The sequence below is a fragment of the Papio anubis genome, chromosome 20, assembly GCF_008728515.1.
Source record: "Papio anubis isolate 15944 chromosome 20, Panubis1.0, whole genome shotgun sequence".
Lineage (NCBI taxonomy): Eukaryota > Metazoa > Chordata > Mammalia > Primates > Cercopithecidae > Papio > Papio anubis.
In genome coordinates, this window is record NC_044995.1 from 13,799,827 (window position 1) to 13,825,166 (window position 25,340).

At 52.3% G+C, this 25,340-nt stretch overlaps 2 protein-coding genes across 6 annotated transcripts in view; one reads left to right on the forward strand and one right to left on the reverse strand.

Moving 5' to 3' along the window:
- XRCC1 (X-ray repair cross complementing 1) overlaps positions 1-8,732 on the forward strand; it is a 33,596-nt gene extending 24,864 nt beyond the window's left edge. Inside the window, exons 7-17 of the mRNA XM_003915641.3 lie at positions 1-110; positions 184-295; positions 850-1,108; positions 1,434-1,550; positions 5,198-5,291; positions 5,448-5,580; positions 5,959-6,013; positions 6,108-6,247; positions 7,813-7,903; positions 8,362-8,437; positions 8,544-8,732. Coding sequence (XP_003915690.1) covers positions 1-110; positions 184-295; positions 850-1,108; positions 1,434-1,550; positions 5,198-5,291; positions 5,448-5,580; positions 5,959-6,013; positions 6,108-6,247; positions 7,813-7,903; positions 8,362-8,437; positions 8,544-8,657 — 1,301 coding nt within the window. The 3' untranslated portion in view covers positions 8,658-8,732. The remainder of the gene's footprint in view (positions 111-183; positions 296-849; positions 1,109-1,433; positions 1,551-5,197; positions 5,292-5,447; positions 5,581-5,958; positions 6,014-6,107; positions 6,248-7,812; positions 7,904-8,361; positions 8,438-8,543) is intronic.
- An 8,346-nt stretch (positions 8,733-17,078) lies between these two features.
- ZNF575 (zinc finger protein 575) lies at positions 17,079-20,417 on the reverse strand. Of its 5 annotated transcripts, none has more exons than XM_009194645.4 (4): positions 19,636-20,417; positions 19,270-19,371; positions 18,662-18,757; positions 17,079-18,140 (listed from the first exon to the last, which is right to left on the reverse strand). In XM_009194645.4, exons 3-4 carry the CDS (start codon positions 18,738-18,740, stop codon positions 17,482-17,484), a joined length of 738 nt encoding a protein of 245 aa, XP_009192909.1. In that variant the 5' UTR covers positions 18,741-18,757; positions 19,270-19,371; positions 19,636-20,417; the 3' UTR covers positions 17,079-17,481. The 5 variants fall into 5 exon arrangements, with proteins under 5 accessions (XP_009192909.1, XP_031515277.1, XP_031515276.1 ...); XM_031659417.1 differs by having other exon boundaries at positions 18,662-18,827; XM_031659416.1 differs by having other exon boundaries at positions 17,079-18,827.
- Between the last annotated feature and the right edge of the window lie 4,923 nt (positions 20,418-25,340).

The following is a 25,340-nucleotide window of genomic DNA, read 5'->3' on the forward strand; positions in this document are numbered from 1 at the left end:
TCACAGCCAGCGACCCGGCAGGACCCAGCTATGCAGCTGCTACCCTCCAGGCCTCTAGTGCTGCCTCCTCAGCCTCTCCAGTCTCCAGGGCCATAGGCAGCACCTCCAAGGTGAAATCATCAGACTTTGGTGGGGTGGAGGAGGAGAGAAGCTGGAGGCCTCAACCCATCCCCATCCCCTCAGCCCCAGGAGTCTCCCAAAGGGAAGAGGAAGTTGGATTTGAACCAAGAAGAAAAGAAGACCCCCAGCAAACCACCAGCCCAGCTGTCACCATCTGTTCCCAAGAGACCTAAATGTAAGCTAACTAGATCCCTTGTTCCCATAGGAGCCTGTGCTCCTGTGGCCTAGGGGAAGAGGGGCTGGAGTCTGCTATCCTGAATCTGAGGGAGGAAGGGCTGGGGGCCTGGACCCCTGGGTCTGAGGGGGAGGGGCTGGGGGCCTGGATTCCTGAATCTGAGGGAGGAGGGACTGGGGCCTGGGCCCCTGGGTCTGAGGGAGGAGGGGTTGGGGGCCTGAACCCCTGGGTCTGAGGGAGGAGAGGTTGGGGCCTGGACCCCTGGGTCTGAGGGAGGAGGGGCTGGGGCCTGGACCCCTGGGTCTGAGGGAGGAGGGGCTGGGGGCCTGGACCCCTGGGTCTGAGGGAGGAGAGGCTGGGGGCCTGGACCCCTGGGTCTGAGGGAGGAGGGGCTGGCGGCCTGGACCCCTGGGTCTGAGGGAGGAGGGGCTCGGGCCTGGATTTCTGGGTCTGAGGGAGGAGGGGCTGGGGCCTGGATTTCTGGGTCTGAGGGAGGAGGGCCTGGGGGTTGAGCCCCAGTGGTGGTAACTGAATCTACTCTTTGGTTTCTCCAGTACCAGCTCCCACTCGTACCCCAGCCGCAGTGCCAGTCCCTGCCCCAGCACAGGGGGCAGTGACAGGCAAGCCCCGAGGAGAAGGCACCGAGCCCAGACGACCCCGAGCTGGCCCAGAGGAGCTAGGGAAGATCCTTCAGGGTGTGGTAGTGGTGCTGAGTGGCTTCCAGAACCCATTCCGCTCTGAGCTGCGAGATAAGGCCCTAGAGCTTGGGGCCAAGTACCGGCCAGACTGGACCCAGGACAGCACGCATCTCATGTAGGCTAGCACCCCACTGTCTGTGCCGCTACAGTTTCTCCCTCAGCTTCCTGTGTCTCCTCCACCTTGTGCTTTCTCTGTGTCCACTATGCTGCATGCTTTCTCTCTCTCTCACTCGCTTTCTTTCTCGCTTGCACTCTGTAGCCTTTGTCTTCTCTCTGATTTTTGCATCTCTCCCTTGGTCTCCAACCTCTTTTTATTTCTCCCACCTCGATCTCACGATCTCTCTCCCTCTCTCTCTGTCTCCCTCTGTCTCCCCTGTCTCTCTCATTCCCCTTTGCCCCTATCACACCTAACTGACATCCTCACTTCTGCCCCCCACCAGCTGTGCCTTTGCCAACACCCCCAAGTACAGCCAGGTCCTAGGCCTGGGAGGCCGCATCGTGCGTAAGGAGTGGGTGCTGGACTGTCACCGCATGCGTCGGCGGCTGCCCTCCCGAAGGTGAGGCCACACACACACCAACCCTGCTCCTTATTCTGTGCTGGGCAATGCCAGGGATCTGGAGAGGAGTCAGACCGGAGCCTGCCAGCGGAAACACAGGTGGTCCCAGCCCAGAATCAACAGATTACTGAGAGGAGTGGGGCAGGGGCTGGGGTACTCCAGATGAGGGAAGGAGGACCTGCCTGGGAGGTCACAGGGCTCTGTGAAGCCTGCTTATCAGAAAAATCTGGAGGAGTAGTTTGTGCAAAGACTCAGTGGTGGTAGAACAAGTGCTGGGGTCCATATTCATTCATTCAAAGTGAGGCCCGGCGCAGTAGTTCATGCCTGTAATCCCAGCACTCTGGGAGCTGAGGCAGGTGGATCACTTGAGGTCAGGAGTATGAGGACCAGCCTGGCCAACATGGTGAAACGCTGCCTCTACTAAAAATACAAAAATTAGCTGGGTGTGGTGGTGCATGCGTATAATCCCAGCTACTTGGAAGGCTAAGGCAGGAGAATCGGTTGAACCCGGGAGCCAAAATCGTACCACTGCCCTCTAGCCTGGGGGACAAAGCGAGACTCCATCTCAACAAAAAAACCCTCAAAAACTAAAATGAGTCCCAGAAGCCTCTGCTTGGTGCCAGGCTGGACTGTGCAAGGCTGAGGATCCAGTTATTGAACCCTGCCCTTGAAGGCTTCTCACTTTGATGAGGGATCAGAATCGTAACAGTGCAGTGGAAGCTCTATGGGGTGGCCTGCAGAGAGCGAGGGGTCTTCAAGGTCCCAGGAGAGATTTTTCAGGCTGAACAGAGGCAGAGAACATGCTGGGCAGAGGAGACAAGGTCAGGGCAGCCTGTTGGCTGCCTGGAGGAGTTGTAGGTGAGGCTGAGCTTACGTGGGGGCAAGAAGTGGCAGGAAAAATGGGACTGGGGCAGTAGGAACCACAGAAGGCTTTGGACTGAGCACAGCAGGCTCAGATCTGAGGCCCGTGGATTGGAGGGGAGACTGGATTGTACTCTATGGCCTGAGTGTGTTCAGAAGTTAGCTGTACCTGGTGTATTTGAGAAATGATCTGCCTTGGGGGATAATGAGGCTGCGAGGTGGGTAGGCTCAGGTCAGAAGGGGCTTCTGGAGCCCGGCCTACACACTGGGCTCCATACAGCTTCACAGAACCCTCATCTGTTGTTCAGGAATCCAAACATCTCTAGAAGCTGAAAGTTCTTTTCTAGGTTCAGCAAAAACTCATTTCGCTGCAGTCATCCTGAACTAATGTGAGGCTATTTGCGGACTTTTTTTTTTTATCGCCTTAAGTGTGTCATGGTCTTAACTACAGAAATATTAGTGGGTTTGATCATGGGGTGCTCCCCCATGCCCTACTGGGAGTTTATGTAACAATCTGTACGCCAGCCATTTGCCTCTCTGAAATCTGAAAGATTGAAAATTCTGAAGCCCATCCGGCTCCAGGGCCCTCCTCTGTGAGCAGAGGGGAATCACTGAAGGTTTGATGGCAGCAGAGGCGGGCTCTGTTGGGAGGGATGGACTGTCAAGGGGAGGCTGCAGGTAGGGACTCCTGAGTAGGCTGGGGCCTCAGGAACAGAAGAGGGGATGGGCTGGTGCTATATTTGGGGCAGAAGGAACCAGATATGCGTTATTATCTACCTGGGAGAGCTTAAGGAGGGCATTAAAGAAAAGGGAAAAAGACAGACAATGTTGGATTTGCAACTGGTCTTAACAAAAAGAATTCACAAAGCATTTTATATTTTTAAAAATTCTGGCTTGTACTCATTTGTAAAATAAAAAATTAACTATATGACACGGGCAACGTAGTGAGACCCCATCCCTACAAAACATTAAAAAAATTTTCCAGGTATGGTGGCACATACCTGTAGTCCTAGCTACTTGGGAGGCTGAAGTTGTAGGATCACTTGAGCCCAGGAGGTTGAGGCTGCAATGAGCCATGATTGCACCACTGCACTCTAGTCTAGGCAGCAAATCAAGACCTTATCTCAAAAATAAAAATTGGGTCGAGTGCGGTGGCTCACGCCTGTAATCCCAGCACTGTGGGAGGCCGAGGCGGGTGGATCGCTTGAGGTCAGGAGTTTGAGACCAGCCTGGCCAACATGGTAAAACCCCATCTGTACCAAAAAATACAAAAATTAGCTGGGCATGGTGGTGCACACCTGTAGCCCCAGCTACTCTGGAGGCTGAGGTGGGAGGATCCCTTGAACCTGGGAGGTGGGGGTTGAAGTGAGTCAGATCACGCCACTGCACTCCAGCCTGGGGACAGAGCGAGACTCTTGTCTCAAAAAATAAGCCGACTATTGACTGTTAATGAACTACTACATTTTAAATTCTCTGAATCTCCTGTAAGGCACCGTTTTATGAGTGTGACTTACCCAAACAGCATTTCACCAGCTTTAAAACAACCAAATTAAATGCAGAAGGGTCTTAACACGTATGTCTCCGAAAAATGGAACTAATACATTCATTTGCTTCTGCATACCTTCCTATGGCTTAGGGCAGATTAAATAATCTCTCTGTGCCTTAGTTTCCTCATCTGTAAAATGGGGCTAAAAATAGCACCTACCTCAGGATTCAGTGACTCAGTATTTGTCATGTGCTACCTGGCATGTAGGAAGTCCCATGTAAGTGTCAATCTGCTACTGTTGTTAGAGCTGGGAAAATTCTTTTCCTGGAATGTTAGTGGCTTAAGGAACCATGATTATAGTGTTGGGTTCTTTAAAACGTATTTGCTTTGAGATTTTCCCCTTAAATGGTGGGTATTTTCCTAATGAGAAACTGACTTTGATTCTCAAAGGGGAAAGTTCTGATTTTTCGTTCCTTTCTGAATTGAGACATTTCTTCCCCAAGAGGGAGGGGAATGCCGGGTGCAGTGGCTCATGCCTGTAATCCCAGCACTTTGGGAGGCTGAGGTGGGTGGATCCTCGAGGTCAGGAGTTCGAGACCATCTAGCTAGCGTGGGTGAAACGTATATGCTTAAAAACAAACAAAAACACAAAATTAGCGTGGTGGCATGCCCTGTTAACCCAGTTACTGCAGGAGGCTGTGAAGAATGCGTTTTGAACCCGGGAGGTGGAGGTTGCAGTGAGCCAAGATCACACCACTGCACTCTCCTGGGTGACTGGGGTGGATCTTGTCTCAAGGCTGGGAGTAGTGGCTCACGCCCAGCACTTTCAGAGGCTGAGGGGGGCGGATCACGAGGTCAGGAGATCGAGACCATCCTGGCCAACATGGTGAAACCCCGTCTCTACTAAAATATAAAAAGTTAGCCGGGCGTGGTGGTGTGCACCTATAATCCCAGCTGCTAGGGAGGCTGAGGCAGGGGAGTCGCTCAAACCTGGAGGCGGAGATTGCAGTGAGCCGAGATCAGACCACTACACTTCAGGCTGGTGATGGAATGGGACTCTGTCTCAAAAAAAAAAAAAAAAAAAGGGGAGGGGAAGAAAGGGGGTGCCCAGGTCTGCAGGGCAGGTGACTGGGCTGACTGGGTTCACTGGGGCCTTCCTGAGCTGGGAGGGAATGGGCTGGGAGCAAGACCATGAAGCCCACCAGAGTGAGTATTTAGTAAACACCAGTGGCTGTTGTCTCCTGAATGCCCTCCCCACTTCCCTCGGGCCTGTTTGTCTGAGGCCTGATTCCTCCCCTAGGTACCTCATGGCAGGGCCAGGCTCCAGCAGCGAGGAGGATGAGGCCTCTCACAGCGGCAGCAGTGGAGATGAAGCCCCCAAGCTTCCTCGAAAGGTCTGATGCCCCCTGTCCAGTGGGGGAGGGTGTAGTGGGAGGATGACATGGGTCTGCTGTGGCACCCCAAACTTCCCACTCCTGCCTCTTACAGGTACCCCTGCATCATACCCACACTGTTCCTGCCCTCCTCACCCACCCACTCTCCCTCCTCAGCGCCCCCAGACCAAAACCAAACCCACTCAGGCAACGGGACCCAGCTTACCCCAGAAGCCCCCATCCCCTGAAGAGACCAAAGCAGCCTCACCAGTGCTCCAGGAAGATATAGACATTGAGGGGGAACGGTCAGGTCAGACTCTGAGGGAGGAGGAGCTGGGGCCTGGACTCCTGAGTCTGAGGGAGGAGGGTCTGGGGGCCTGGACTCCTGTGTCTGAGGGAGGAAGGGCTGAGTCCTGGACTCCTGGGTCTGAGGGAGGAGGGCCTGGGGCCTGGACTCCTGGGTCTGAGGGAGGAAGGGCTGGGTCCTGGACTCCTGGGTCTGAGGGAGGAGGGATTGGGGCCTGGACTCCTGGGTCTGAGGGAGGAGGCGGTAGGGGCCCAGATGACTGGATCTGGAGGGCAGTTTAGGCCGGGGACATGAGATGCCTGGGTCTGTGCCACGCTGGGAGAGCTGCCAGTCTTCCTAGGAGATAAGGCAGCCTTGCACTGACTGAGCTTCTACTTGTAGAAGGACAGGACAACGGGGCGGAAGATTCTGGGGACACAGAGGATGAGCTGAGGAGGTAGGGCTGGGGCTGGGGGTTGGGGTGTCCCTGGCCTTGGGTGTAGGGGAGGCTGCCCTGCATGCTCACTCTCTACTCCTCTTGGCATCCCCAGGGTGGCTGAGCAGAAGGAACACAGACCACCCCCTGGCCAGGAGGAGAACGGGGAAGACCCGTATGCGGGCTCCACGGATGAGAACACGGACGATGAGGAACACCAGGAGCCACCTGATCTGCCAGTCCCTGAGCTCCCAGGTGGGAAATCCCCCCATCCCTCCTGAAGCAGCATTTTCCCTTCTCAGTTCTCAACTGGGACTTGCCCTGGCCAACCCTGGGGTCACTGCTGTCCCTGTGTCTTGCCTCCCCTCTCCTTCCTCAACCCACTCCCTGCCTCAGCACCTCCAGGTTCTGCTAGGCTTGTTCCCTTCCCTTCAGCATCCTCTCTGTGTCTTGCCTTTTTCTCCCCTCCAGATTTCTTGTTCTGACCACTCCCCTTGCAGCCATGTGCCAGGTGTGACCTCCTTTTTTTCACATCAGGGGTGAGGGCCCCACCCTCATGCTAGTGATTCACTTGCCCAGGTGCCGTTCTATTGGTCTGGGGTGAAGCCGGGCACACCAGGTGACAGGGGCACTGCTCTCTGTTAGGCCCTGGGTGGGCGCACACCAGTGTTGGCTTTAACATCAGCCATCACTCTGGACATGGATGCTGTCTGCACACATTGTGTGTGTGCATTTCCAGTGTAAAATAATAAGAACGAAAGAGAATGGGGAAACTCTGCAGGGAGTTGTGGGATGGGGGGCAGGGAGGTAGAGCTTGTTTGAGAATGAAGGGAGCAGAGGAAAGGCAGCCAGGGGCTGTGCAGGGGTGTGGTTCGCGGACTTCCAGAAGAGCCGTTTCCAGCCAGTTTCTCTTGGGTGATGGGCAGGAAGATGCTTTGATTCTCCAAAGCCCCTAAAGTGGCATCAGCAAATTGATGGCCTAGAGAGTCACCTTAAAATGGAAAGGAGCAACCCCAAAGGTCAGAGCAAGAAAGGCACTGGTTGGAAAGGAGAGCAAAGGTGAAGAAGTGGCAGATACTGATGTTTCCAGCCTGGACTAAGCTCATTAAGTGGCTCCAGGCAGGCCAGGCATGGTGGCTCACCCCGTACTTTGAGAAGCCGAGGTGGGAGGATTGCTTGAGTCCAAGAGTTCAAGACCAGCCTGGGCAACATAGTGAGACGAGACCGCCCCTCCCCCTCACCCGTCTTTACAAAAAGTTTTAAAAATTAGCTGAGCATAGTGGTGTGCATCTGTAGTTCTGGCTACTCAGGAGGCTGAGGTGGGAGGATTGCTTGAGTCCAAGAGTAACATGTCAATACCCCATCTGTCTACAAAAAGTTTAAAAATTAGCCGGGCGTGGTGGCACACACCTGCAATCCCAGCTACTGGGGAGGCTGAGATGGAAGAATCACTTGAGCCCAGGAGGCAGAGGTTGCAGTGAGGCAAGATCACGCCACTGCACTCCAGCCTGGGCGACAGAGTGAGCCCTTGTCTTAAAAAGGAAAGAGAGAGAGAGATAAGTGGCTCCCGCCTGTCTGTCAGAAACAAATCGCAATAATAGTCATTGTATCTTATACTGTTAAAGCAAACCAACCAACCAACCTGCCTACCTCCCCAGAAGGCTCTGATGGGCCGCTGGGCAGGGGCCATTGCCCGCCTTCAATCCCTGGCCACATGTGGACAGCCCTCTCCTCAGCTGCTGGGTCAGCCTTGTCACTCCTGTCTGGTCCTGGGAACTCCTGGGGCCTCATGCTTACCTTAGCCCCCTTCTCTCCTGCAGATTTCTTCCAGGGGAAGCACTTCTTCCTTTACGGGGAGTTCCCTGGTGATGAGCGGCGGAAACTCATCCGATATGTCACCGCCTTCAATGGGTGAATCTCCAGGGACTGGGGTGGGGAAGGGGTGATGGGTCCAGGGGAGGGCTCAGGGACCTGCTGGGAGGGGTGGGGGTGTGGGAAAGAAGACCATCAGAAGGATGGAGAAGGGCCATGCCCAGCAGGTGAGCACAGGCCATGGAATCCGAATGCCAGCTTGCCCACCGCCGGCAGCCCAGGATACGTTGCTTGCCTCAGTTTCCTCTTCTCTACAGTGAGGATCCCTACCCCTACCCCTGCTTCTGAAAGGGCTGGCCTGAGGATTAGCCACTGTGGGAGCTCTGGTCATTGTAGCTATGGCAAGATGGATACATGGAAGAATGGAGTCACCACAGGCAGCCTAGGGGGGAATAGGTGGAGACAGTGTGAGGACAGCCATTGAGAGTGGCTGGGGAGTAGGATGTCAGTGCTGATTCCCTGATGTGCCTTCTACCTCTTTTCTTCTCTCCCACCAGGGAACTCGAGGACTATATGAGCGACCGGGTTCAGTTTGTGATCACGGCACAGGAATGGGATCCCAGCTTTGAGGAGGTGAGTACCAAAGAGGCAGAGAATGGGAGACCCTGGCACACCTTTGCATCTCCTCCGTCCTCCCCTTGATGACACATTCCTGTATGGACTCCACCCCACCTTGCAGGCCTTGATGGATAACCCCTCCCTGGCATTTGTTCGTCCCCGATGGATCTACAGTTGCAACGAGAAACAGAAGTTACTTCCTCACCAGCTCTATGGAGTGGTGCCACAGGCCTGAAGTATGTGCTACACACACACACACACACACACACACACACACACGATGCATTTAATAAAGATGAGTTGGTTTGGAGCAGCTGCCTATTCTCACCCAGGAGTCTCCCAAAACGCTAAGAGGCTCCCTGGGACCTGGGGAAGAACGCTGGGCACCTCCATCAGAGATCTAGTAGAAAAGGAACCCTTTGTCTCTTCTGCTTGGCTCCTTATCCTTGTGCTGGCAAGAGGCAGGGAACTGGGAATCTGACTCTCAGCACTGCCCCTCAACTTGTTCTGGCCCTGTGAGCCACACCTGTGTCTTGGCTGTCCCTTCGTGGCTGGAGGCCTCGGTACCCATGAGGCCCGTCTCTCTCCTGAAGCCTCAGCATCCCCAGGCCAGGGATAGTGCCTTTCCTCCAGGGTTTTCAGAAGTAGCTGTATAATGAATGTCACCACCGTGGTTTTACATCACCTAATTTAGGAGGTAGAATGGGAGGAAAGGACATTTTAAGCAACCCACTCAAACCCTGGACCCCCTTCAAGGCTCCACCACGTTTAAGTGGGAATTGAGCTGATTGTGAGGGAATCAGGGCAGAGGATGGGATGGTGCTCTAGGTAGAGGCCACAGCATGGGTCAGGAGGTGGGAAGCAGCCTGAGGCAGGCAGAAGAACATTGCTGCCTTTGGTGAAGAGGCTTTGGGGGCAGATTTAGAAAGCCAGGCACAGTCCTTGCAGCTCTGCTGTCCAGTGTGATCACCACTGGGTACAGGTAGCTATTTAAAATAATTAAAATGAAATGAAATGAAATGTAAACTTCACTTCTGTAGTCACAGTGGCCATGCATTTCAGTTGCTCAGTGGCTACTGTATTGGGCCAGTGGCTACTGTATTGGGCAGCACAGAGAACATTTGCATCACTCTAGAAAGGTCTTTTGGACAGGGCTGGCCTGAAGGTCTGTGAACTCCAGGCTGAGAAGCCTGGACTTTAATCTGAGGGTGGGAAGATTAGGAGGGGGTTTGAACAGGACAGAGGCCAGGGTCAGAGGTAGGTTTGAGATCTGACCTTTGGGTAACCTTTTCTTGGACATTCCAAGTCCTTTCCCAACTTTTGCCTCATCAACCAAGGGTTACCAGTCTCACTCCTGTCTCTTTCTGATGAGGATGGTTTTATATTATTATTAGAGACAGAGTCTTGCTCTGTTGCCCAGGCTGAAGTGCAGTGGTGCAATCACTGCTTACTCAGCCTCGATCTCCTGGGCCCAAGCGATCTTCCTGCTTCCGCCTTCTGAGTAGGTGGGACTACAGGCGTGTACCACCACACCTGAGAAATTTTCTCTTTTTTGTAGAGATGGACTCTCACTATGTTGCCCAGGCTGGCCTCAAACTCCTGGCCTCAAGCAATCTTCCCACCTTGGCCTCCTAAAGTGCTGGGATTACAGGTGTTGAGCCACCGCGCCCAGCTAAAGCGTGGCTTTAGACTTCACGTTTACTCATTCATTTGCTCATTCACACTCCTACCGATAACTCACCATGTTAGTTTTGTACTACTGCTGTAACAAATTATCACAAACTCAGTGGCTTAAAACAATAGAAATTTATGATCTTATAGGTTTGGAGGTCTGAAGTGCAAAATGGGTATCCTTGGGCTAAAAATCAAGGTAGGCAGGGCTGCATTCCTTCTGGAGATTTGAGGGGAGAATCTGCTTTCTTGTCTTTCCCAGCTTCTAGAAGCTGCCACATTCCATTCCCCTTCTATATTCCAGGCCTGCAATGGCCTATTGAGTCCTTCTCATATCCCATCACCCTGACCTTGACTCTTCTGTTCCGTATTTCCACATGTAAAGATCTTTGTGATTGTAGACCAGGTGCAGTAGCTCACGCCTGTAATCCCAGCACTTTGGGAGGCCGAGGCAGGCGGATCACCCAAGGTTGGGAGTTTGAGACCAGCCTGACCAACATGGAGAAACCCCATCTCTACTAAAAATACAAAATGAGTCAGGTGTGGTGGCAAATGCCTGTAATCCCAGCTTCTTGGGAGGCTGAGGCAGGAGAATCGCTTGAACTTGGGAGGCAGAGGTTGCAGTCTGCCAAGATCATGTTATTGCACTTAAGCCTGGGCAACAAGAGATCTTTGTGATTACATTAAGCCTGCCTGGATCATTTGGGATAATCTCCCTGTTTTTTGTTTTTGAGACTGAGTCTCTCTCTGTCGCCCAGGCTGGAGTACAGTGGCACATTCTCAGCTCACTGCAGCCTCCGCCTCCTGAGTTCAAGCAGTTCTCTGCCTTAGCCTCCCGAGTAGCTGGGATTCCAGGCGCCTGCCACCATGCCCAGCTAATTTTTGTATTTTTAGTAGAGACGAGGTTTCACCATGTTGACCAGGTAGGTCTCGAACTCCTGACTTCAGGTGATCCACCTGCCTCAGCCATCCAAAGTGCTGTATTACAGGCATGAGCCACTGTGCCCAGCCAGGATGTGAACATCTTTGGGAGGCTATTACTCTGCCTACCACAGCCACCATGTGGGAGACACTGGGAAGACAGTATGAAAAAAACAGACAATAGTCCCCAGTCTCATTGGCCTGACATTGTACAGGGCGACAGAGATGGTGCATGTGCAATGCAGCCTTGGACAGTGGGAAATGCTGTGAGAGCAAGGAAAACATAGCATCGTGAGTGACAGCAATGGTAAGGTCTTGGTAGTTTAGATAGGGTGATTGGGGATGGCCTCTTGGAGGACTTACAGGGACCTGGGAGAAGTAAGGAGTATCTGAGAGAGCCCTTCCAGGCAGAGGAAAAGCAAGTTCAAAGGCCCTGAGGCAGGAGCGCGCATTATGTGTTCAAGGAACAGCTGGGTGGGTGTCAGGCTATCAAGAGACCCAGGATCCACCTAGACTCAGGCACTGCCCTGTGGTTTGGTTGCCAATAAATCTCATCTTTCCTGGCCTCATTTCCCCCATCTGTGAAAGTAAGGTTGGATCAGATCAACGCCCTCTCAAATGAGTATGTGTCTTTGAAACTTTGCTGCTGGTGCGGTTGCTTTGGAGAAACTCTCCAGCTCACATATACAGCACAGCTCTCTGTATAAACGTGGATACAAGCAGCACTGCTGGGTTAGGAGGACAGAGTAGACCCCTTATCCCTCCCAGAACCTTCCCCAAAAGGCCTGAGTAGAGTACAGTACAGCAACCTGCTCAGTCCTAGCCCTTATGCTGGACACTTTGTTTTCTCCTACTTTTATTTTTTATTTATTTTTACTTTTTATTTTTATTTATTTTTTTGATACAGAGTTTCACTTTTTTGCCCAGGCTGGAGTGCAGTGGTGCAATCTTGGCTCACCACAACCTCCGGCTCCCAGGTTCAAGCAATTCTCCTGCCTCAGCCTCCCAAGTAGCTGGGATTACAGTCATGCGCCACCACCCCGGCTAATTTTGTATTTTTAGTAGAGATGGGGTTTCTCCATGTTGATCAGGCTGGTCTTGAACTCCCGACCTCAGGTGATCCACCTGCCTCAGCCTCCCAAAGTGCTGGGATTACAGGCGTGAGCCACCGTGCCCGGCTCTCGTACTTTTAAGTTCAGAGGTACACGTGCAGGATGTGCAGTTTTGTTTCATAGGTAAATGTATGCCGTGGTGGTTTGCTGCACAGATCATCCCATCACCTGGGTATTAAGCCCAGCATCCATTAGCTATACTTCCTGATGCTCTTCCTAGCCCCTCACCCCCACCCCCTGACAGGCCCCAGTGTGTGTTGTTCCCCCCATGTGTTCTTTTTTTTTTGTGAGATGGAGTCTCACTCTGTCACCTAGGCTGGAGTGCAGTGGCATGATCTTGGCTCACTGCAACCTCTGCCTCTTGGGTTCGAGGGATTCTCGTGCCTCAGCCTCCCGAGTAGCTGGGATTACAGGCGTTTGCCACCATGCCCGGCTAATTTTCGTATTTTTAGTAGAGAGGGGGTTTTGCCATGTTGGCCAGGCTGGTTTTGAACTCCTGACCTCAGGTGATCTGCCCACCTCCACCTCCCAAAGTGCTGGGATTAGAGGCGTGAGGCACCATGCCCAGCTGTGTCCATGTGTTCTCATCATTCCGCTCCCACTTATAAGTGAGAACATGCAGTATTTGGTTTTCTGTTCCTGCGTTAGTTTGCTAAGGATAATGGCTTCCAGCTCCTTCCATGTCCCTGCAAAGGATGTGATCTCATTCCATTTTATGACTGCATAGTATTACCTGGTTTATATGTACCACATGTTCTTTATCTAGTCTATGGACACTTTCTACTTTCTCCTTCCTCCACAACTTTCAGATCTCAGCTCAAACATTACATCCTCAACAAGGCCTTTCCTAACCTCCACTGTATAATAGGATATGCCAGGTACACACTCTTAAAATACTACATCTCATCCATCCTAGTCATAACTTTACATTCATTTATGGTCACATTTACCTATCTTTTCTTTTTACTTTTTTTCTTTTTTCTTTTTTTTTTTTTTTTTGAGATGGAGTCTTGCTTTGTCACCCAGGCTGGAGTTCAGTGGTGCAATCTCAGCTCACTGCAAGCTCCACCTCGGGTTCATGCCATTCTCCTGCCTCAGCCTCCCAAGTAGCTGGGACTACAGGCGCCCGCCACCACGCCCGGCTAATTTTTTTTTTGTATTTTTTTAGTAGAGACAGGGTTTCACCGTGTTAGCCAGGATGGTCTCGATCTCCTGACCTCGTGATCTGCCCGTCTCGGCCTCCCAAAGTGCTGGGGGATTACAGGCGTGAGAGCCACCGTGCCCGGCCTACCCATCTTTTCATCTATGATTTATACTCTTTTGTCTCTTAAGGATATTGTCTCTACTTCTGGAGTTACTAAGATAATTCTTATTTCCATGTAAATGTTTTTGAGTTTTTCTCTTCAAATTTAGATCTTAAACTCCCAGAAATGTATTTTTGCATATGGTGTGAGGTAGGGATCTGCAGTAGTTTCCCATTGTTGCTGTAACAAATTGCCATAAGCTTAGTGGCGTTAGACTACACAAGTTAATTTTATTATAGTTCTGGAGGTCAGTGGTCCAAAATCAGCCTCACTGGCCTAAAATCAAGTGTCAGCAGGGTTGCAATCCTTCTGGAGGCTCTAAGAAGGAATTTATTTCCTTGCCTTTTGTAGGCAAAATTCCTTGACTTGGGGTCTTCCATCACTCGAATATTTGCTTTTATGATCACCTCTCTCTGTCTCCTGCTTCCCTCTTTCCCATATAAGGACCCTTGTGATTATATTGGGCCTATCTGAATAATCAGGATAACTTACCCATCTCAATCACATCTGCAGTGTCCCTTTTGCTACATGCCAGCTAACATACAGGTTCTGGGGATTCAAATGTGGATATCTTTGGGGGATCATTCTTCTATACAACAGGGGATTCAACTTAATTTTTCCCCATGTCTCTTAGCCTTATTTACTGATTAGTCTGTCCATCCTCCACTCATCCATGTCAGGTCACAACAAACTACAGCCCATAGGCAAAATCCAGCCTACTTAGAATTTTGGTAAATGTTTATTGGAACACAGCCATGCTCATTCATTTATGTATTGTAATGTGTGTGGCTGCTTTCCTGCTACAGTGGCAGAGTGGAATAGTTGTGGAAGACACTGTATGGCCCGCAGAACTTAAAAATGTAACAGATGCAGCTGGGTTCAGTGGCTCACGCCTGGAATCCCAGGACATTGGGAGGCCAAGACAGGAGGATCACTTGAGGCTAGGAGATTGAGGCCAGCCTGGGCAACATAGTGAGACCCCCATCTCTACAAAAAAATTAAAAAAAAATTTAGCTGGGGCCTGGGTGCAGTGGCTCACGTCTGTAATCCCAGCACTTTGGGAGGCCAAGGCAGGCGGACCACTTGAGGTCAGGAGTTCGAGACCAGCCTGGCCAACATGGCGAAACCCCATCTCTACTAGAAATACAAAAATTAACTGGGCATGGTGGCGCACACCTGAAATCCCAGCTTCTCAGGAGGCTGAGGTAGGAGAATTGCTTGAGCCCGGGAGGCAGAGGTTGCAGTGAGTGGTGATCATGCCACTGCACTCCAGCCTGGGCAACAGAGCAAGACTCTGTCTCAAAAATAAAAATAAATAAGCCAGGTGTGGTGGTGTGTGCCTGTAGTCCCAGCTACTTCTGAGGCTGAGGTAGGAGGATCACTTGTGCCCAGGAGTTCAGGGCAATGAGCTGTGATCGTGCCACTGCACTCCAGCCTGGGCAACAGAGCAAGACCCTGTCTCAAAAAAAAAAAAAAAAAAAAAAAAGATGCTCCTTGACTTACAATGGTGCTACATCCAGATGAACCCATCATAAAGTTGGAAAGTCCTGATTCAAACCATTGTAAGTCAGGTACCGTCTGTACTGTTTGGCCCTTTATAGAAAAGGTTGCCACTCCCAGATCTACAGGTCCAGTTTGTCATATGTCAGCATAAGCACAGGTCTGTTTCTGAGCTCTCAGTTGTCTTCCACTGACCTGTTTTCAAGCCAACACCACCAATTTCATTACTGCACAGCTTTGTAATAATTTTTGTATCTGGGTTGAGGGGGTGGGGAGCCAAGGCTCTCCTACTTGTTCTTCTAAATGGACTTGGGGCCAGGCATGGTGGCTCACACATGTAATCCTAGCACTTTGGGAGGCCAAAGTGGGAGGACTGCTTGAGTCCAGAAGTTCAGACTAGCCTGGGCAACATAGACCCTATCTCTACATACATACATACATAGATGAATGAATGACTTGGCTGCTGCTGGTTTTTTGTTTTTTGTTTTTTTTTTTTTTGAGGCAGGGTCTCTGTCGCCCAGGCTGGAGTGCAGTGGTGCAACCTTGGCTCACTGCAACCTCTGCCTCCCGGGTTCAAGCAATTCTTGTACCTCAGCCTCCCCAAGTAGCTGGGATTACAGGTGCACGCCACCACACCCAGCTAGTTTTTATATTTTTAGTAGAGACGGAGTTTCATCATGCTGGCCAAGCTGGTTTCGAACTCCTGACTTCAAGTGATCCACCTGCCTTGGCCTCCCAAAGTGCTGGGATTACAGGTCTGAGCCACTCTGCATGGCCTGCTGTTTGTATTTTTTTAGTAGAGACGGGGTTTCACCGTGTTAGCCAGGATGGTCTCGATCTCCTGACCTCGTGATCCACCCGTCTCGGCCTCCCAAAGTGCTGGGATTACAGGCTTGAGCCACCGCGCCCGGCCGCTGCTGCTTTTTAAAATTAGTGTCCACTTTCCTCACTAGACAAGGTCTGTCTTCATTGCTGTGTCCCCAGCACCCCATGCAGGGCCCAGCACACAGGAGGTGCTTAATATTTGTGGAATGAAGAGTAGTCCCATGCTAGCTTGCTCATCTTTATTTTACAATGGGAGAAACAGGCTCTAAGAGGGGAACTGACTTTGCCTGAGGTGTTGCTTGCCCCTTACAAATGCCTTATAACCCACCCATTTTACAGCAAAGGCATCTGAGTCCAGAGGAGTGAGAGAGCTTGTCCAAGGCCTGGCAACTTGTAAGAAGTGGGTCAGGGATGGCTCTGAATCTTGGGATTTTTTTTCTTTTTCTTTTTGAGATGGGTCTTGCTGTGTCATCCAGACTAGAAGGCAGTGGCACGATCACAGCTCACGGCAGCCTTGACCTGCCAGCTCAAGTGATCCACCCACCTCAGCTTCCCAAGTAGCTGGGACTATAGGTACATGCCACCACACCCAGCTTTTGTTTTTTTGGTAGAGATGGGGTCTTGCTATGTTGTCCAGACTGCTCTTGGACTTCTGACTTAAGCTATCCTTTCGCCTTGGCCTCTCAAAGTGCTGGGATTATAGGCGTGAGCCACCACACCCGACCTGAAGCTTGGGCTTTTGAATGTCTTTTTTTTTTTTTTTTTGGAGACGGAGTCTCGCTCTGTCGCCCAGGCTGGAGTGCAGTGGCCTGGATCTCAGCTCACTGCAAGCTCCGCCTCCCGGGTTCATGCCATTCTCCTGCCTCAGCCTCCCGAGTAGCTGGGACTACAGGCGCCCGCCACCTCGCCTGGCTTGGTTTTTTTTTTGTATTTTTTTAGTAGAGATGGGGTTTCACCGTGTTAGCCAGGATGGTCTCGATCTCCTGACCTCGTGATCTGCCCGTCTCAGCCTCCCAAAGTGCTGGGATTACAGGCTTCAGCCACCGTGCCCGGCCTTGAATGTCTTTAAATGGTCAGTGGTATACCCTTTTATCACCAAGTGTATCTTGGAGATCTTTCCACATCCGTACATACAGCCCTTTTTTTTTTTTTCCTACTTCTACCTATTCCATTCCATGGCTATAATTCAATAGTCGGTCGTCTGTTCTTGGGCACTTGAGTTGCTTCCAGTCTTTGGCCACAACAGTCGCACTGCGGTGAACACCCTTATACACTATGCTTTTTTCACATACATGAGTTTATAGAATAAATTTCCACAAGTGGAAGAGTTGAGACAAGCATGTATTTTCAGTTTCTTAGATACAGTCATATGGCCAAAGTGGAGACACCAATTTAAACTTTTAACAACAAGAGAGCCTGTTTGCCCACAATCCTCATCAACCCACGATAGTAGCAGACTTTTTACCTTTGCCATGTAAGTGTGTGGGGAGAAGCAGAGACAGGGCTGTCAAAGCACAGCTCCATGTCCATGGTTTGAGATCTCCCCAAAGCAGGGGAGCAGAGAGTTCCTCGGGCTTCTGAGTTCGAGCCCAGTATAAATGGCCAATCCCTTGCCTTGCCCTCTGCCAGCTATCTGGAAGAGGGAGCTCATACGGTCGGTTTTAGAAATCCCACCTCTTACTGGCGAGGGCTGGCGGCAGAGGGGGACAGTGAGCCAAGGGAGGGCTCAGTCTCTCTCCCCTTTGTGCTCCACCTGGTGGTGGCTGCGTTGATGAAGGAGCAGTAAGCGTCTCTGGCCAAAGGCCTGTCCGCAGCTGGAGCATCGGTGCCGGGCCGTCGCCTGGCTGCCGGGTGCGGTTGGGGGGTCGTGACATAGGCGATGGGCAGCCAGCTTGGAGGGAAATGAGAAAGCCTTGGGGCAATGCGGGCAAGGATAGGGGCGGGCATCGGTGGCGTGGTGCGTGTGGCGGTGGGCCGCCAGCTTGGAAGGGTAGCAGAAGGACTTGGGGCAGTCGGGGCACGGGTAGGGGCGGGTGGGTGCGTGGGTCCAGAGGTGAGCCGCCAGCTTGGAGCGGTGGCCAAAGGCCTTCGGGCAGTGTGGGCACGGGTGCGGGCGGGCGCCGCTGTGCGTGAGGCGGTGGGCTGCCAGCTTGGAGGGGTAGGAGAAGGCCTTGGGGCAGTCTGGGCATGGGTGGGGTCGGGCGCCGCCGTGTGCTAAGCGGTGCGTGGCCAGCTTGGACGGGTACGAGAAGGCCTTGTCACAGTCGGGACAGCGGTGCGGGCGCTGGGGCGGGGGCCGCCGGCGAGGCCTGGGAGGCGCGCTCGCGGACGCGGTGGGCCCTGGAGCTGACTGGCTGGGCTTCTGCAGTGGGCCCTGGTGGGGAGCTGGGGGACAGGAGGGCTGGTGGGCGCCAGGAAGCAGCCAACGCCCTGGGCTTAGGCCAGGCTCCGCCACGACTTTGATATTCGAGGGGCTCCTCCAAGTGTACCTGGGCACCTCAAGCATCATATTGAGACTCCCCAAATTGCATGTTTCTGCTCCCCCTCCCCCCAGGCGTCATTCTGAGGGACTCCAAAGGGTTACTTTCCTGGATCCCAAAGCTCCTAAGGCTTCCTCAAAGCTACCAACGTATCCGTTTCTAGTGTCTTCCCAGTGATCACCCTGACATCCCGCATGTCATCCCTGCCCCGTCCCTTCTGTAATTTCCTGAGCCCTAGCAAATGGTTGCTGAGGCTCTCTCTGAGCCAAATGGGAGGATTTCCCAGAACGTGGCCATTTTTGGGGATCCCAGATAGTCATCACCCTGGGGCCCTCAAATTTTCACCCTGAGATTCCCCCAGAATGTGATTATCTTGGCCCCTATTCCTGGAGAATGCTCCCTACTCACAGGCGGGGCCACTCTCACCTTCTTTGGTTACCGGTTCCTTGCCAGTGGGACTAGGATCGGTGGCCCCGGCCGGGGACTCCGCGCCTCGCTCCAGCATCTTGCTGGCACAGGAACCTAGGGTCAGGGCGCGGGGTTGGGGGTGACGGCGGTGATTACCAGCCTGATGGGGATAGGGTTGGAGGGCCTAAAATGAGGGATCAGACTGTTTAGGAGCAAGGTCTGTAAGTATGGGATGCTAAGGCGAGGGCGGGCTTAGCGGTTGGGCGGAGCCTAAGAGCACAGTGAGCGGGGCTATGCAAATTCAAGCCAGAGGCAGTCCCTTCGCTGTCTAAACCCAGGGTTGAAGTGTTTGAGCAGAGTGGGCGGGGTCTCCACAACTAACTCAGCGACCGCCCTGAGCGCGGAGCGGGCGGGGCCTGTGCGCAGAGTGGGCGGGACCTTCCCCACCAGACCCTGCAGTCCTGGAATGGGCGGAGCTGTACAAATAGGACCAAAGTCTGTTGTTCTGAAACTAGACCCAGGAGGCGGGGGCCTTCGAGCGGAGTGGGCAGGTCTTTCATCACCGTCCCAGGGGAGGGGCCTATGAGCACAGTGGGCGAGGCTTCACGTCGAAGACCTAGCTTTACCCGGCTTTTGACTTAGTTCATTGACGCCGCGTCAACTGCGTCCTTCTTGCCGTTAAATTTCATCCCTGGCTTGGATGGGGCCTTGGAGGATAGAGGGGGGACCTGGAGGAAGATACGTAAGGAACCTGGCATGTGTCGCGGTCCAGAGACCCCTAATTGACTTCTCCCTCAGAGTCCCAAGCGTAAAGGAGTCAATGCACCCTTCCGAATCAGACATTCAAGCATCGATGCACCCTCCCGAGGCTCAGGCACCAATGCACAGCCCCTCCAGAATCTAGGCGTCCGGACCACAACCGTTCTCCCTCGGGGTGATTCTGGCATTCAGCCTGTAAGCCAGTATCCGCGCCCGAACCCCTGCCCCCTCACCTGCAGGACGGCCCCTCCCCGGGGGCGGGGCTTCGGGCTCCTCCCGCCGCGGCCACGGCCGCAGCCGCTGCCGCTGCTGCTGCACTGCCCTCGGACCAGCGAAGCTGCACCGCCCGGCGCGCGTCCGGCGTCGGGGGAGGGCAGGGAAGGGAGCGCGCGCGAGCTGCTCGGCCCAACCTCATTTCCATCCCCTCCTCCCACGCTGGACCAAAGTGGGCGTCAGAAAGCATGCGCAGTGCCGGCTGGCAGAGGCTGCGCAGGGGGAGACGGAATGGAAGGAGGGGCTGGGTGCGCCAGCTAGGCAGGCAAGTTCGTGAGCAAGCGCGAAGCTACCGGATCGACGGAAAGTGCACCGCCGGTGGCGGGTCCTACGGTGGCTGACTGGAGTCAAGCACGTGCAAGGCTAACATGGACAAACTGCGCTTGGAAATCAATACATGCACCCCTCTTTTTAATGTCCTTCTTCTCTTCGAGAATTCCGCTGGGTTCCATCTCCAGAGGCAGTTTCAAGAGCTCGCTGCTAATTCCACCCTTCAAGGCGTTTGCAAAATGTCTGACCATTTCTTCGAGAGAGGGCGGAGGCGGGACTCCGGGTTCAGAGACAGCCAGTGCCCAATAAAAGGCACGTTATTTGCATAGCGCCTCGGCACACCTCGCTCTTGGGTGATTCAAGATTCTCAGCCACGCCGGGCGCGGTGGCTCAAGCCTGTAATCCCAGCACTTTGGGAGGCCGAGACGGGCGGATCACGAGGTCAGGAGATCGAGACCATCCTGGCTAACACGATGAAACCCCGTCTCTACTAAAAAGATACAAAAAACTAGCCGGGCGTGGTGGCGGGCGCCTGTAGTCCCAGCTACTCCGGAGGCTGAGGCAGGAGAATGGCGTGAACCCGGGAGGCGGAGCTTGCAGTGAGCCGAGATCGGGCCACTGCAATCCAGCCTGGGCGACAGAGCGAGACTCCGTCTCAAAAAAAAAAAAAAAAAAAAAAGATTCTCAGCCACGTCCCCATCTACCTTCCCCCTCGGAAGCCTGGGTGGTCCCGAGGTGCCCTGGCCCATGCTCGTGGTGCTAGGCCTGGGGTGGCATGTAGCTCGGCATTCTTCCCGAGCAGTGGCGGTGCACCTTCCTGCCTGGTGCAGGAAGGACCAGGAAGTGCCCATAAAAGTCCTCTGCACGGGTGGGTCTCCAGTCCGATAACCCGCAAGGTCTGCGATCCCTGGGAGTTTGGCGGGGTTATTTGGACTGGAGCCACATTGCCTGGGTAACTGGTTTGGAATCCGGCTGTGCCAGTTTCTAGCTGTGTGACCCTTTCTAGCTCTCTTTCTAGGCCTGTTTCCTCATCTATAAAATGGAGCGTTGTTAGGATTAAATACGATAATCAATGGAAAGTGTTTAGAATAGAAAGTGCCTAGGCCGGGCTCCCTATCTCGTGCCTGTAATCCCAGCACTCGGGGAGGCAGAGGTAGGCGAATCACTTGAGCCCAGGAGTTCCAAACTAGACTGGGACCAGGCGCGGTGGCTCACTCCTGTAATCCCAACACTTTGGGAGGTGGAGGTGGACGGATCATTTGAGGTCAGGAGTTCAAGACTAGCCTGGCCAACATGGTGAAACCCCGTCTCTACTAAAAATACAAAAATTAGTAGGGCGTGGTGGCACACGCTTGTAATCTCAGCTACTCTGGAGGCTGAGGTAGGAGAATGGCTTGAACCTGGGAGGCAGAGGTTGCAGTGAGCCAAGATCAAGCCACTGCAGTCCAGCCTGGGCAACAGAGTGAGACTCTGTCTCAAAAACAAACAAACAAACAAACAAAAAAACCAAAAACCCAAACAAAAATCCTAGCCAGGGAAACATAGCGAGACACCTTCCCATCTTTAAAAGAACAAAACAAACAAAAACAAAAAACAACAAAAAAAAGCCTGGCTTAGTGGCAGCCTGTAGTCCTAGCTATTTCACTGGGATAGGGAGTGGGACTGACCCAGGAGTTCAAGTCTGCAATAAGCTATGATTGTGTTACTGCACTCCAGCCTGTGCAACAGAGCAATACCCCATATCTTTAACAAAATTTTTTTTAAATTATTCACTCATGACTAGTGTTATTTACCCCCCATCCACTCTTCCCAAATGATTCTGAAGCTAAATGTCAAACATCATATCTCATAAATATCTTTTTATCACACTTGATTTGCTTGACTCAAGATCTAAATGACCTCCACACATTATATTAGTTTGAAGTGACTCTTCGTTCTCTCTCTTTTTTTTTTTTTTTTGAGATGGAGTCTTGCTCTGTCCCCCAGGCTGGAGTGCAGTGGCGCATTCTTGGCTCACTGCAACCTCTGCCTCCTGGGTTCAAGCGATTCTCCTGCCTCAGCCTCCCAAGTAGCTGGGATTACAGGTGCTCACCACAACACCCAGCTAATGTTTGTATTTTTAGTAGAGACAGGGTTTCACCATGTTGGCCAGGCTGGTCTCGATCTCCTGACCTCGTGACCCACCTGTCTCGGCCTCCCAAAGTGCTGGGATTAGAGGCGTGAGCCACTGCGCCCGCCTTTTTTTTTTTTTTGGATGGAGTCTCGGTCTGTCGCCCAGGCTGGCGTGCAGTGGCAAGATCTCGGCTCACTGCAACCTCCACCTCCCAGGTTCAAGTAATTCTCCTGCTTCAGCCTCCTGAGTAGCTGGGATTACAGGCACCCACCACCATGACCGGCTAATTTTTTTTGTATTTTTAGTAAAGATGGGGTTTCACCACATAGGCCAATCAGGTCTCAAACTCCTGACCTCAGGTGATCCGCCCACTTCGGCCTCCCACAGTGCTGGGATTACAGGTGTGAGCCACCGTGCCCAGCCTCTAGAAAATAGCTCTAGCACAGCTATTTTCAAGAACCATGATTTTAAGGAGGCAGAATAGAAGTCAGAAGACCAGTGAGGGTATTGGTATATTAATTACAGTATTAATTGCTAGCACTTATTATACACTGGAAGCTGTCCTTATGTGGTTAATTTATTTAATCCCCATAGCAATGTTTTTTTTTGTTTTTTTTTTGTTTTTTGAGACGGAGTCTGGCTCTGTCGCCCGGGCTGGAGTGCAGTGGCCGGATCTCAGATCACTGCAAGCTCCGCCTCCCGGGTTTACGCCATTCTCCTGCCTCAGCCTCCCGAGTAGCTGGGACTACAGGCGCCCGCCACCTCGCCCGGCTAGTTTTTTGTATTTTTTAGTAGAGACGGGGTTTCACCGTGTTAGCCAGGATGGTCTCGATCTCCTGACCTCGTGATCCGCCCGTCTCGGCCTCCCAAAGTGCTGGGATTACAGGCTTGAGCCACCGCGCCTGGCCCCATAGCAATGTTTTAAGAGGAGACGCTACTATCATCCTTGTACAGAGGAGGAAAATGAAGTTTGGAGGGGAAGGTCATCCCAGCCAGGAAGTAGCAGAGCTAGGATTTGAATCCCTCAGCCTGGCCCTGCAGTCCGGGCAATTTGCGTTTATGCTTTGCTGCCCATTGAATGGGGCAGAGGGTGTGCTGATGGAAAAGTGGCCAAGTTAAGATAGGTTAAATCTGGCTGGGCACGGTGGCTCACCTCTGTAATCCCAGCACTTTGGTAGGCTGAGGTGGGTGGATTACTTGGGGTCAGGAGTTCCAGACCAGCCTGGCCAACATGGCGAAACCCCATCTCTACTAAAAATACAAAAATTAGCTGGGTGTGGTGGCATGCACCTGTAATCCCAGCTACTTGGGAGGCTGGGGCAGGAGAGTCTCTCGAACCCAGGAGGCAGAGGTTGCAGTGAGCTGAGATTGCACCACCGCACTCTGGCCTGGGTGACAGAGCAAGACTCCATCTCAAAAACAAACAAAAGAAAACCAGGTTAACTCAGCAGGGCCTGGAAGTGGGTGGAGGTGGCAAAGGTAGGAAGTCAAGGATAGTGACAAAATAATGATGGGCAGTTCCCATTGAGCACCTGTACTATGGCAGGCTGTTGAACTGTTTTCAACCTCATTTTGCAGATAAAAAAATTGGAACCCAGAAGAAGGTAAGTTTTCTGCCCAAGGTCCTACAGCTGAGAAGGGTGAAGCCAAGTCTAATTCTTAGAACATCTCACAGCTGAGCCTATAAACCCCTTCTAGGGTGTGTCTTCAAAGGACAGATAAATGGTCTAGAAATTCTGCAAAAACAACAGGAAAGGGTGCCAGGGGTGAGAAGGTCTTATTTAGGGGACCTTCTCAGTAAGGAGTTCCTTTCCCTGGCTCCTCCCTCCCCTGAGCTCCCCAAATCCCTACACCTCCCTGTGTCTCAGACCTGCTGTCCCTACCTCTCTCCCCAACCAGCCAGACTGAGTCACCTCTGGGTCCTCAGCTTTGTCTAGCTTGAGCCAGACATGCATGAGACCTCATGCCTGGAATAAATGAGAAACATTCTCTTAGTGTAGCAGGACGAGCCGCAGACAAAACTCCTCAGACACTGGATTAAAGAAGGAAGAGGTTTTTTATTCGGCCGGGAGCGTCGGCAGACTTGCGTCTTAAGAGCCGAGCTCCCTGAAAAAGAAATATTTGACCTTTTTAAAGGCTTACAGCTTTAAGGGGTCCACGTGAAAGGGTCGTGATAAATTGAGCAAGCGTGGGAAACGTGACTGGGGCCTACATGCATCAGCTAACAGAACAAAGTTTTACAATGCTTTTTTTCATACAGTGTCTGGAATTTACAGATAACACAAGTAGTTTAGGCCAGGGGTTGATGTTATTATTATTACTTTGTTTAACTCCTAGGGCCGGGTGGTGGTGCCAAGGTTGTCTGGCTATTTATCTTACTTTTGTTTCTTTCTCTCTTTCCTCCTGTCTTGTGAACTAGGCAAGGTGAGGGGAGGAGGGCAGCAGGAGTAGTAGTGGTCTCCTTCCTTATTAGCTCTGAGCTTGTCTCTACCTGCTTCAAGACTATCTGGGTTCTGGGTGTCTTCTCTTCCTTTTTTTTTTTTTTTTTTTTCAGACACTCTTGCTCTGTTGCCCAGACAGGGTTTTGCTATGTTGCAGAGGCGCAATCTTGGATCACTGCAACCTCTGCCTCTTGGGTTCAAGTGATTCTCATGCCTCAGCTTCCCAAGTATTTGGGTCTACAGGCGTGCCCCACCACTCCTAGTTAATTTTTTGTACTTTTTTTTTTTTTTTTTTTTTTAGTAGAGATGGGGTTTCACCATGTTGGCCAGGCTGTCTCAAACTCTTGACCTCAAGTGATCCACCCTCCTTGGCCTCCCAAAGTGCTCAAAGTGCCTCTCCATGTGCTCAGCCACATAATTTTTTTTTTTTTTTTTTTTTTGAGATAGAGTCTGTCTCTGTTGCCCAGGCTGGAATGCAGTGGCACGATCTCGGCTCACTGCAGCCTCCACCTCCTGGGTTCAAGCAATTCTCCTGCCTCAGCCTCCTGAGTAGCTGGGATTACAGGTGCACACCACCACGCCCAGCTAATTTTTGTATTTTTAGTAGAGACGGGGTTTCACCATGTTGGTCAGGCTAGTCTCGAACTCCTGACCTCGTGATCCACCCGCCTCAGCCTCCCAAAGTGCTGGGATTACAGGTGTGAGCCACCGTGCCCAGCCAGCCACATAAAATTTTAATGAAGCAATTTGATAGGCTCAAGGAAAAGCAGGCCTTCTCTGTGTAAAGGCATTAACACAGAGGCTGCTCTGAAAATAGCTCCAGGGACCATGCCCTGGAAAC

Bases quoted from the DNA above. Each gene is read 5' to 3' on its own strand.
- ZNF575 (XM_031659416.1), bottom strand. From the start codon at position 18,264: ATGATGCTTGAGGTGCCCAGGTACACTTGGAGGAGCCCCTCGAATATC.